The sequence below is a fragment of the Carettochelys insculpta genome, chromosome 18, assembly GCF_033958435.1.
Source record: "Carettochelys insculpta isolate YL-2023 chromosome 18, ASM3395843v1, whole genome shotgun sequence".
NCBI classification, from domain to species: Eukaryota; Metazoa; Chordata; order Testudines; family Carettochelyidae; genus Carettochelys; species Carettochelys insculpta.
In genome coordinates, this window is record NC_134154.1 from 27154815 (window position 1) to 27168053 (window position 13239).

General features: G+C 51.5%; 1 protein-coding gene across 1 annotated transcript in view; it reads left to right on the forward strand.

Annotated features, from left to right (window-relative positions):
* The window catches only part of CUX2 (cut like homeobox 2), a 242604-nt gene that overhangs the window by 143125 nt on the left and 86240 nt on the right, over nt 1–13239 (forward strand). Inside the window, exons 2-3 of the mRNA XM_075012452.1 lie at nt 28–138; nt 4048–4095. Of these exons, the coding sequence (XP_074868553.1) occupies nt 28–138; nt 4048–4095 (159 nt within the window). The remainder of the gene's footprint in view (nt 1–27; nt 139–4047; nt 4096–13239) is intronic.

Sequence of the window (13239 nt, forward strand, 5' to 3'; positions counted from 1 at the left end):
TGTTTGTTTTTGTTTTGTTTGTTCCAGAAGGAGCTTAATTCAGTTGCTTCAGAACTGGCTGCTCGGCAGGAAGAGAGCGAACATTCTCATAAACATTTAATTGAACTCAGCCGGGAATTTAAGAAAAATGTACCTCAGGTACAGTATATTTGCTGTTATAGAATTAACTCAGTGGGACGGCATATTTTCCCCTCTTCAAACTAGATTTTGAAAACCGTCGACATAAGTGACTAACAAGAAAGGAAGCTAATTAGCCACAAAGACAAATTATAGTCTCTAACCTTTGGGTTTTCTTTATTGCTTATTCTTGCTGCCTCTGATGGCTCCATTGTATTGAAAGGGACCGATCCTGGGCGATGCTGAACGGTTTCTGCAAGGCACTGCTTCCCCTTGCTGGCACTCAGGGAGCTCAGCGCTCTGCAGCACCTCTCAGAATTGGGCCAGCAAGCATTTCCGCTCACAGAAGTTTAGGTTTATAAAAAGCAAGTGTTAAGCATTCGGCGCTGTGATCTGGCATCCAGCTCTCAGCCCAGATGGGCCTGGCACATTTTTATTTTTTTTGCTAAAATACACTTTATTTTAGTCAGTTTGTTTGTTAGGGTTTTTTTCCCCCCTCTCTGGTTTCTGTTGCTATTTTCTTGCCTGCCTGCCTGTAAAAAACAAAACCGTAAGGGGAGATTTTCAAAGCCCCTGGCACCCCGGCAAGGCAGGTACTCAGAATTCACTGCAGTTCACTGTGAGGGAGAATGTCCCTGTGAAAATCTACCCTTCTGTTCAGGAGACTCACAGGGCCTGAGGCCAGTGTAGTGCCTTGCCTCCCCGAGGAGCCCCACTATTCCCAGTGAGACCACAGCCTGAGGGGAGGCGCTCTCTGTTGTGGGAGTCAGAGCAGGACTCATTGGAATTAGAGAGAGAGGGAAGGGCCTTTATGGTCTTGTCTGACCCATTCTCAATTTCCTGCTGTCAGATTCCTGGTGTTCAGCCCCCTCAGATTTAAGGCTGGTCAAGAAACTTGAGTGAATTTCAGTGGTCTTTGGATACCTGACAAACTTCCTTGGACACATTTGCCAATCCCAGTCTAACTGCGGCAGGATTGAGCTTTCCTCCTGCTCCTGGGGATGACGCCACTTCCCCGTGATACACCTGCCTGATATCGAGCCTCACGTCTCCCTCCATGAATCACGTTGTCTTGTCTAGAAGCTGTGCTCCCTCCATGGTCTTCCCGCTGTTGGTGTTCGTGATTTGTATGAAGTGGATTTTGCATGCACTTCAGTGATAGCCAGCACTTTCCCTCACTAGGGCGTAGCATTTAAAGACCTTAAACCACATTTAGAAAGTAGATGTGGAACACACTTCGCCAGTCTTTGAAATGCAGCCACCTCTGGGGAGGTGCCTGTCTAACAACCCTCACAAACAGTACAGAGCAGGTTAGGGCTGGAGCTGAAGAGCACTCGCGCCTCTGAAAAGGAAGAAAGGAAAGGAAAGTGATCGGGAAGTCATGGATGTACGTTGGCCTGTCACTGTGGGAAGCACTGCGAGTCTGGTGAAAAAGTGCAAGGGGATTGGTAAGCAGCACGAGGGGCCTATCTGGTGAGCAAGGGGGCAGCTCCTGCAGCCATTGGTTCAGCGTGGGATGCCCATTTAAAGGGCTATCATGGCAAAAGTGAAAGGTGGCCAGCCTAGACGGGAGCAGCTTGCTTTAAAATTTCCTTCCGTTAACGCCAGTGAGAGCAGGCCGCCTTTGCTCCTGTGAGTTTGCCTTTTCCGCAAGGGCCCTGGTGGTCTGTGTGAATGGGGGTAACTCCATTAAGGTCACTGGAGTGACTCTGCATTCACATGGGTGTGAGAGAAGGAAGTAGGCCCATATCTGGGGACCCCACTCGGCTCTGTAGCAGTGGGTTGTTTACTAGAATACACCATTGGAGTAAAGGTTCAAGACCTGCTCTGAGCTTGGACAGAAACAGGCACCTCGGAGGGAGTCAGCCTTCAGGGGTTGAATCCTGGCTCTAAGATGCCCACCTGCTGTTTGAATCACCCTGATAAGCCCCAAACTTCCCAGCTCCTCCCTTGCTTGGTCTTGGCTCAGTGCCCCCACCATCAAGCAGGGACCTCCCTTTGGCAGGATCTGTGCTTCCTAATGAAGCCTCCATGAAGGTCACTGAATGTATTTCCCTTTGGGGCACATGCCAGGATTTGAACCCAGGCCCCCAGGGATGACAGTTGAATGCCTGTGTCCAGCGAGCCCCCAAACTGTCTCCTTGTACTGGCTGCACTTGAGGAATACTCTACGCTGCTTCCACTCTCAGAGGAAGGGATGAAGTTAATGCAGAAGGTGCTGGACCAGGTGGCGGCTTTTCCACCTGAAGTGAAAGAACCAGCGTGAGGGGCGGCCTGAGGCGCATCTGATCTGTAGCGCCAAGGGATGGCGGATGCCTGTGTAGACACGTGTTGAGGCTCCAGCCAGCTTGGTGCTGCAGGAGCAAAGCAGCGGTAGCACAGATAGCAGCGTGGCCTCATCAGGCAAGGAATTACCTGGGTTCCAGGTGAATCTGTCCAGCCGGTCACAAAGCCTGTAATGACAGGGCCTTTGCTGTTCTGGTGCCCAAGCGAGCTACAGTAACGTTACCTCAGGTTGTCCACGTGAGCTGCACGCTCAGCCTGGGACTGCAATGATGTCCCTTAGCCCCCTTCTCCCATTTGGTCCTTGGCTTCCCGTCTGATCCCTGCCAGGATGATATGTGACTGGATTTTCAGAGGTGTGGTTCCTGTTCTGGGCAGTGCTCAGCCCCTCTGAAACTCAGAGCAGTAAGAACTCGCCTGAGACCTGCCAGGTGCTGCTGGAGAGGCCGCTGCATGAGGTACCTGCGCTAGAAGGGTCGCCCGGCAAACACTGGCGTTGATCTTGCGGTAGCGTTTTGGGCGAAGGTGCGTGCTTACCGTCTGCTGCGCCTCCATGAATTAGATGCCTCACGGCGTAGGGGCCCACCACATACTCCGGGTTTTAGGGCCAGGTTAGCCAGCTCTCTTCTAGGTAGCACTGCGTGGGAAGTGGCCACCTAGCAATCCCCTCCGCCCCCTTCCGTAGCTCGGCCGTGCCTGGGCCGAAAAAGGGGGATCCAGAGACTTTGAGACAGTGCCGTCTCCTTGTCACACACCTGTGCAGAAGAGCGGTTTGTGCAGGGAGCAGACACAACCCCTGAAGAGGGTCAGGTCCGCACAAGGCGGTAAAACCTATTTTAGGTGCGCAAATCCAGCTACGAGAATTGCGTTGCTGGAGCTGACGTGTCTAAAATCGACTTTTGCCACCGTCTGTGCGGCAGGCGGCCGACAGGGGGACCTCTTCCGTCGACTTCCCTTACTAACTGCCGGGAGCGCCGGGGTTGATGATGGCTCTGTGACAGTCTGATTTAGCGGGTCCCAGCTAGGCATTCTAAATCGAGCCCCGGAAGATCGACTGCCAACACCTCAGTCGTCCCATAATTGCAGGCGCACCCGAGTACTGATTAGTTCAGCGTCTTCCTGAATTACACGCTCTCCTCCCCGCTACACGTGGGCTCCTACTCTGGGATCACGACAGCGCCCCCACTGAACGTGGCCCTCAGAGTGTGTGGAGGAGACAGTCAGAGCCTCCCTGGGGCACCGCGCTGTGAAAGACTCATTGGAAATGGCTGCCACGAAGGCCCAATGTGTCTTGGTAGGCAGAGGAGAGGCGGGAGGGGTTTGCTTTCCGCCTCTGAAGAGAAAGCGCAGGGAAGCGGGAGAGATGAAGGCCGTGCTGCTGGCCTCTTGCAAAGACTCAGCCAGTGTAGACCTGCCACAGGGCAAAACCCCCTTCACCCTCTGTTGACTTTTAGATTACGGTGGGCTGAGAGCTTCCACTTGAGAAGGTTAAGTCCAGCTAGGGTGCCAGCTCTCCAGCTTCATAGAGGAGGCAGACAGTTGCTCATGTCCATAGTTGAGTGTGTGTGGATCTGTAGCTCTGTACAACTGCCCCTGCAGAACTCGTGTGATATCTGCTTCTGGTGAACTCTCTGGTCTCTCTTTCAGGAAATCAGAGAGATGGTGGCTCCTGTCTTAAAGAGCTTCCAAGCAGAGGTAAGATGCCGTCAATCGCAAGAGGTGCTCTGTCCTGGTGGCGTTTGCAACTGGCCGGATTAGACGGCAGCGAATCCTGGGACAGGGTTCCCTGTAAGCTCACCACTGGAGCGGCCACCCTGGAGAAATGCACCCAGCTGATTGGCAGAGCACCCCCAGCGGGCAGCTTGTGTTCTGTTGGTGGTGCACAGCTACTGACCTTGGTGCACGTAATAAAATTTATTCCACCGTGGATGGAAAAAATTAGCTGGCGCTCTGACCCCAGGGATAATAAAAAGCAGACGCTGAAACCAAACTGCACAGTCAGCTCACAGCACACGCCTCGCTTCCAGCTCTCACATGCTTCCTTTGAATCCAGTAAGGCCACTGACCCCCTTGCCGCTACTGATTGCTCCTGGTTTGCAGTGTATTCCCCTGCCTGGTCAGCTCACCAGAGGTGTTGGGTCTTTTGCATGTGCAAAGGAACTCCCCCAGCTTAGGTACCAGGTTGACGTGAAGAGATTTAAACCCTTCCAAAGGGGAGGACCGGGCTGGGGGTGGGAGGCTGGGGGAGAGGAAGAAATATCGCACTTCGGAACGTTTTTTTTAAATGATTGCTCTTCTGGGGGGCGGCTTTCTGTGTTCGTCTAATGTGCTTAGACTGAAACCCCCAGAGAGATGTCGGCACTCAGCGCTCACCACCAGCCGCACATTAGAATCTGTCATCTGCCGAGCATTACGTTAGTTTAAATCTGTCTCTTTGGAACACGGTAACTGCATAAGAAAATATTAAAGTAAACAATAACTGGATTTAAACAAATGCGGCTGATTTCCATATTTCTCATCACTTCATTTTATTACTCAGTTTACTGATATGCTCATTTATTTATAGGGCAATCCAGTATTGATTCATTCCAATGCACTAGGCATAAATACACAAAAGAGAGTGATAACAATAGGCATACATTTTCAGGCTTTTAAATACTGCATTTTTCCCGATAGCTTTCATTAGCACCGCTAGGAGGAGATGAGCTATGTGCTTGGAAAGACCCAGCCTGTCCCTAAACAGGAGTGGCTCTAGATTCACAGCAGCGTAACTCATGTCAGAGTCTGCCCGCCGGTCTCCACGGTGTTTTTTAAGAATACCCCTCACTGACTCAGTGCCAGGTGATGCCAGATGAATAGAGGAGAAGCTTTAGATGTGTTGGGCCTACTCCTGTTTGCCACTGAAGTCATAAGAGTTTTTCCTCTGAATCCAGTGGGTGCAAGACTGGGCAAGTCACTGAAAGAGGAGTCATTGATTTCCAGCTCTTTGGCCAGAAGGTCATGCTCAGCGTCCATCTTCTGGGGTTCGATTTCATGCATCTGGTAGGGAAGCATGAAAATGACTGATCCCGGAGTCTACAGTCAACCACCGTAATGCTTGCTATTGCTATTGCTATTGCGAGGCGTTAAGGGAGGTCAACTGGAGAAACTCTCCCATCGACCTTCCTCTTCAAAGACGACCAGGTAAGTCGATTGCAGATAAGTGGATTCTAGCAACACAATTAGCGAAGCTAGAATTGCGTGTCTGAAATCAACTTATTTTCCTAGTGTAGATTTGGCCTTTGCAGGGCTGTATTCTGCCTAACCACCATGGGCCTGGGGGCAAGGGCGGGGGGGAGCGGCAAGCTCTGGCCAAGGCAGAAGAGGTGGGACTTCAGAGCGGCAGCTCAGCTCTGCAGTTGCATTTCAAAAGGGCCTGGGGCAGCTGCATCCTTTGCCCTCCACCCACCTCAGCAGACCTGATTCTGTCCTCATTCTTCCTGGGCAAATCAGGCTCAGCGCACACGTGGCTGTGCAGCTGGCATTCGCGCAGGTTGCACCCTGTCTCTGTTCAGTTCACTCTGTTCTTTGCAAACGCAGGACCAAGTCCCTCACGAGTCAAAGGCCTTGCTCGGGTCAGCGAGAATTTTGACTGAGTAAAGGCGACAGTGTTTGGGCCATCCTCGGTCCCTACCACTACTATTACTTAACCTTTGTACTCCATGTGCAGCACAGGTCATCTACAAGTCTCCTCCGCTTCACTCTGTCTCGGGACAAAACTTGCAGCTGACCCCAGGAGTACCCCAGTTGTCATCCTTCAGTCTCAGTAGGTCTTCTCCACGTCTGAGGTCTTCCTCTGTTGTGTTGTCCTTGTGGGCTCCATGTGAGAGCTTGATGGACTCTGCTGGATGATGGTTTTTGAGCGTGTGGCCTCACCATCCCCACTTTCTTCTCTTGATTTCAGTGTCAGTTGGCTCTTCTCCTGCTCTATTCCAAAGCTCTTCATTTGTAGCCAAGTCTTGCCCTTTGATGTGAAGGATGTACCTCAGGCATCTGTTTATGAATGTCTGTAGCTTGTGATTTGAAGACTTTTTAGTCCGCTAGGTCTGGCATCCCTACAAGAGCACACTCTTCACATTTGTGTTGAAGATCCGCAGTTTCTTCTTCGGAGATGTTATTTGTGACCTCCATATGGGATGGAGAGTCTTGAATGCAGCTGTTGCTTTCCCTATCCTGGCACTGATATCCTTGTCTGTTCCTCCATCTTTGCCCATAATACTCCCCATCATCTGGGTCATCCCCTCCCAGTGTGATGGTGGTGGTGTTGGACTGGTTGATCCTCATTGTCTTGGTCTTTCCTTTGGTAATGCTCAGTCCAGTCTTTGAGATAGTTTTGTCTAACATTGTGACCTTTCTTCTCATGCTTTCATGTTGGTGTGAAAGAATGGCGACATTATCAGCAAAGTCAATGTCGTCTAGCTGTTCGAAAAGTGTCCACGGAATGCCTTGTTGATGGCCATCTGTTGACCTGTTCATAATCCAGTCCACTGTGATCAAGAACAGGAAAGTTGACAGTGGGCACCTTTCTCGCACTCCCGACAGTGTGCTGAAGGGCTCTGTCAAGACACCATTGTGAACAACTTGGCATGTGGAGGGTTCATATGTTGAACGAATCAGATTAATAATCTGGATGGGATGCCATGCTGTTAGAGCAGTTTCCACAAAGTGTCTCTATCAGTGCTGTCAGAGGCTTTTGCAAAGTCTGTGAAGGTTATGTACAGGGGGAGTTCCACTTGAGTGACTGTTCTGTGATCACTCTGAGAGTTGCTATTTGGTCGGTGCAGGACCTCTTGCTTCGGAAGCCAGCCTCTTCTTCCCTGAGCTGTCTGTCGATTTCTGTCTTCATTCTTTTCAAGAGAATCCTCCTGAATGCTTTTCCTGGAATAGACTGTAATGTGATGCCCCTCCAGTTCTTGCATTCCTTCAGGTTGCCTTTCTTTGGAGGCTTGATAAGGTAGCCGTGTTTCCAGTCTTGTGGGATCTCTTCACTGTTTCCCAAATAAGACTATACATCACGTTGTCTGATGTCTCACTACCTGCCTCCATTGCTTCAGCGGGGATGTTGCCTGGACCAGGTGCTTTTCTGCTTTTCAGACGGGCAGCGGCTTCTCTGGTTTCTTCTTTGGTAAGTCTGCTGCCGTTAATTTGCAGCGGCATATTTGCAGGTGGTAACTCGGGCGGTTCCCTGTGGGCAGGGCGGTTCCGTAGCTCTTCAAGGTGGTCCATCTGCTGAGCTGCTCACTTCAACAGCAGAGGAAGAGCAGCCAAGGTGGAAGCTCAGAGACTCTATTCAGAAGCCAACAAAGAAGTTCAAAAGGCTGTAAAACGGGACAAGAAGAACGTTGTGGCAAACCTGCACAGCAAGCCGAACAAGCTGCAGGACAGAGAAACCTGGAAGAGCTCTGTAAGGTCCCACGGAAGCTAGCTGGGTCTCGGTGTGCAGGGGATTAGCCAGTACAAGATAAGGAGGGGCATTTGCTGTGCTCACCTCGGTCCCGCTGAGGAATAAATGCCCGCGGGAAGCATGCGTGAAGCAGTGAGCAGCACCCTCCTTCTGTGTAAATCAAGATCGCTCCACGGACTTCTGCAGAATGAGGCTGATTTATAACAGCTGGCAATCTGGCCTTTTGTTTGCTTATTCGCTGGGCTGAAGTCCTGACGCCCGGAGAACCTGGGCTTTTTGCCTCCTCTCCCAAGTTCCAAATGCTCTGGGTGCTGCCTGTTGCGTCTCTGTAAGCATGGATTCAGTAGTCGTGACTGGCCCTGGGTGCGTCTGCCTGTTCGACACACCACTCCCTTGCATTCCAGCAGTCAGGTGGCAGCAGCCAAACCACTCCTACCTAGACTGCCTGGTGCTGTCGAGATTTTCCTATAGCTGTTACTTTAGATATCATTAAACGTGACTGTTTACAAGGGAGAATACGGTGCTACATTATGAGTTATGGAGAGTAGTCAATACATCCCCTTCTTTTTTCTCTCTTAAATGGAAAGAAGATGATCCTTCGGAAGTAACAACCTGTGATTTATTGCAGTCCCAAAAAGCAGCTTATAGAGGTTGAGGTGTCTTTATCCTCTCTTTGCACTTTCTTAACGGGAAGGGGAAATTTCTGGGAGAAGAAGGGAATGACATATACTCACTCAAATAAAAAACGGCTTTAGTTTGCCATCCTGATTAGATAAAGGCCAGTTTATTTCCCTGGCGCAGAATTAAAAAAAAAAAGCTGCCATGACTGTAGCTTAATGGCAGCAGCTTGAAATGGACAAAGTTTGACTCTCCTTGCACAGAGAGAAAAGAGCAAACCAAAAGCCCTGCTAATTACAAAAGTTGCTTTATGAAAGATAATTCAAAGCAATAATTTAGCAAACATAATCAAGTAGCGCAGATGGGGATTTTGATGAATAGTTTGCAACATGCAATTAGCAGCTCTTGCAGTTACATATCATTAACCCTCAGAGCACAAAAATTATTTTCTCATTATTAGATGAAAAGGTAAAATTAAGCTGACTAGACAGTAAAGGAACAAACTACAATTAATTACCTTCATTTATTACAGTCATTATTTTAAACTTATTTTTTTCTCCAATAGAGAGATGAAAACATCTAAATTAAAAGTTTTGTTATGCTAAACCAGAGGTGAAACTTTCCAATCTGCCTGTGCACTGGAAGGGCCTCATGCTGGGGAAGGAATGCTCCATTGTCCTGTTGGCGTGTCTGATCGAAGGGATATTTTATTTGAGATGAAAAGACCATTCAGCAATAATTCCAGCTGTATGGTACGTCTGGTTAAACACAGGAAGTAAATTTAAGGTTAAAGGTTAATGCAAACATGTTCCATCCTTTTTCTTGGTCCTGGTTGTACATTGTTTGCAGAGCTAGCGCACCGGAGCCTGTTGTCCTGTCTTATTCTGGATCTCTAAAGCGGTTGTTGCATTTTGGGGGCAATAACGGAGCAGCTGTGGCTGGAATGTCAAATGCACAAGACTGGCTGGTCCTTGGGGAAGCCCGGACAACCCCATTGCAGTCAGTAGAGTAACTGGAGCCGAAGTTAGCGCTCAGACCTTTGAGGAATGAAAGCATCTGTCGTATGGATGCCATCGGACCAGGGAAATGATACTAGGAGTGACTGACTGTGTCCTTATGGTAAACCTCCCCGGCTTTGGTGAGGAAGGACAGCAGAGTATGGTCGAAATTGCGGGTCAGTAACCTTTCCAAGGCAGGGTGCCGAAATCTGACCTTTTGAGCTTTACGTATGGTGTAAGTGTCGGTGATGCTTGTTAAAGTCACTCAGGGCACATCTGTACGCCACAGTTATTTTGCAATAACTTTGCTAGCGTCTACGCTACGCACACGCGATTTTGAAATCACTGCGAAGTAGCGGGTGCATGATTTCGAAATCATTAAACGTCATTGCAGGAGGAACAGCCCCTGTTTCAAAATAAGCCCTGACGTCATCCAGTGGCACTATTTCAGACTAGCATGGTGTGGCCAGAAATGCTATTTCAAAAGAGCGAAGTGCTGCTTTGAAATGCGTTTTGTCTGTAGCTGTGTTATTTCGAAATATGTCTGTAGTGTAGACATAGCGTAATAGTCATACCTACAACGGTAGGAATTAAGATGCAGAGCTTTACTGTTTAGGTGGTGGTTGGTAGCATTAGCTGGTCTTTTGTTAATCCAGCAAGCTCCCGGCTACCTGGCTGCATGCGGGAGGAGTGGGAAGGGCAGGGCTGAGCTTCCTGCCTCGCGTCCTGATAAAAATCAGCCTGTGTGCCACGCCTGGCATCAATCTCAGGGGTTGCTGACATCTGGTCTTAATCAGGGTGAGCAAACTTTACACTGGGCCCCACTTTTCAGCCCTGCAATTAGCAGGGGCCCCCAACCTGTGGGAGGACCACAGGAAGGGATGTGGGGGGGGGGGCGCTCAGGAAGTGGTGGGACACTTGGGTGGGGGTGGGATGCTCAGAAAGGGGTGCTGGGGGGATCTAGGGGGTGCCCCAAAGGAGGAGGGCTCCTTGGCGTGGGGAGGACCCCAGGAGGGAACTCGCTGTCTGCCCCCGCCGCTTGACTCAGGGCTTCTGTGCATTTTGATTGGCCCAGCAGTGGGGGGGCGTTCCCTTCCAGACAGCGGCCGCGTGTGAGAAAGCAGAGGGCTGGTGAGGCAGCGGAAGCCCTGGGAGGGAGAACTGATCACGCTGCCCCCCCCACCCCTTCAAAATGTCACACCCTCCACTACATGCACCCTGGTCTAAATGTCCAGCAGCCAGGTGAAAGGTGGGCCTTGAACATGCAGCAGATTGGACTGCTGGAGACCAGGGCATAAGGCACAGAAGGAGAGGGAGTTTGCCGCAGGGCAGCCGCCAGGAGGGAAGTTGCTAACAGTTCTGGAAGCCCGTTTACGCTCAGTTTCACAGTGCTGTAACTTGCTGTGCTTGGGGGGCGGGGGGGGTGTTTTCAGCCCCCTGCCCCCGTGGTGCTGGAACAGTTTTTATAGCAGGGGTGCTGAGAGCTCTTGAACCCAGTCGGAAACCCTGTATATAATAGAAAACCCCCTCAAGTTGCAGCACCCCTGAGCCCATTCCCCTGAGCTCGAGCACCAATGCCTGACCCAGAAAGTCACAGCGCAGTAAAGTGGCAGCAGAGACTTACTGTGGGTGAGTTTTTGTGGCAAACTTCCGGTGCCGTGACTCTGCACCTGGCAGAGCTGATTGGTGCAGAAGTGAGAACAACCAGGGAAAAAAACGTTTTTTTTCCTGCAAGACACGTTCCTTCAAAGAGCCGAGCGTACAGCGTGGAATGTGCCCTGGGATATCAGCTGGGTCTGGTTAATGCCGACGTGGTTTATGTGCCTGTGTGGGTGCTGTATCCGAGGCCCAGGCAGAGCAGGAACTGGGGAGCGGATGCACACGCTGATTTATTTCGTTCAGGGAGGGAAGGGCCCAGACTTTGAATTAGACGGCGCGTAGTTAACAGATGGCAGAGACGTAAATCCTGCGTGGAACAACAAACCGCCCACAAGCGAGAGACAGCGTGGGTGTGTGCTCTGTGGCGCTAATGCCCGCGTCTGCACGGGTATTAGACAACAGGAGGGGCACAGGTGAAGGTCCTATGAATTGAATTCGAAGGGACTAGTTACAACCAGCATTCCAGCTAGTTTTTTTCCATCTGTGTGGAATAAATTTTGTTACGTGCAACGAGGCATGCGTGGCTGCGCACCAGTGCTCCCCGTAAGCTGAGCACTCAGGCGGCCGCCCAGAGAGGTTCAGGTGCCACCCAGCTGACTAGCAGAGCGCCCGGAGTGGGCAGCCTGTGTTCCTGTTGGAGTGCACGTCCGTGCATGTCTCGGTGCGTATAAACAAAACTTATTCTGCACAGGCAACAATTAGTGGCAACATTGCTGTGCGCCACCGGTAGAAGCACACGCTGCCGGCGCTGGGCATGTTGCTCATCAGCTGGGCGGTAGGTAAATCTCTCCTGAGTGGCTGCCCAAGTGCTCAGCTTACAGGGAACACTGGTTATGGCTGGTCTGCGTAGGTGTGTGATGGGGTTCGGGGTCCCCCAGGCTCTGCACCCCGTCTGCGGGCAGGAGTGACTCCCACTCAGCAGGAGAACAGCGGGTTTATTAGCCGACAGGACACAGCATCGTACAGAGGAGTCAGTACAGCTGGCAGGGACAGTCAGCCCAATCCATGTTGGGGAGAGGAGGCCCCGAGGGCCCCCTGGAGCTGGGGCCTGGCCCCCTCCTTTGTCTCTCCCTCTCCATCTCCCAGCCCAGACGAAGTGCTTCCCAGCTCCCAGTTCCAATTCAAACCCCTCAGGCTCCACCTCCCCCTTTTGTCTGCAGCCCAGAGGTGTCACCTGGTTGCCTCGGTTACCCTCAGCCCAGCCCCGCACCCTCTGTGAGCCACTCACCTACACACACACGCATCTCCCACTCCATCACAAGGTGCACCGGCGGGCAGAGGTGGGGCAGGCACAGCTAAGCAGGCATAACGAGGGCCTGCCTACCAGCCCACTCGCCGGGCAGTGCCAGGGGGCGTACCAGCTGTGCGGTTTCACAGCAGGATCCCCTGCCCAGCACGCTGAGCCAAGGTCCCTGACAAACGCCATCTTCTGCCTCTGAAGTGCTGGAGCACCGAGGGTGGGACCAGGTCAGGGAAACTTAATGGGCGTTTGCTTTTCAGAAGCTGGTTTCATAATATCCACTGGACTCAGCCCTGCCGGCCAGCCCTGCCTGTGCGCTCTCTGCACTCTCCTGGCCTGCCCCAGTGCATTCCTCTGCTTTTCACTGCCTTCTGGTTTGACACACAAATAAGAGGCCTGATCCTGAGAGTTGCTGAGCGCTCAAAGCTCCCAGTGGCTTGACTGGGAGCTAAAGATGCTCAGCACCAATTGGGAACAATTCTGAGAGGTCTCCTAATTCTTTGGCAACCCGTCGTCTGTTCTTCAGGGCTCATCTCGACCCCAAAAAATGCCCCCGCCCGCCTCCCGTCAAAACCAAGCCCAAGCTGAGGACCTCTTTGTTACCTTCTTGAGAGATGCGGCGGTGGCTCTCTGAGCAGCGTTAAGTACAGGTTTGTGACCGAGTGGCGGGTGTGTGTGTGTGGGAGAGTCAGGCTGGATGTGTGTGTGACCGGCAGAGCAGCTCACACTGGCTAAGGATCACCCCCTGGGGCTGTAACCTAAGCTGGCAGGTAACACCTCTGACCTGAACAAAGAGCAGGGAGGAGCCGAACTGGGGTTTGAATCGGAGGCCGCAGTTACAATGGGGGAGAGAGAAGTGGAAGGCAGCTGGCCTGTGTGGA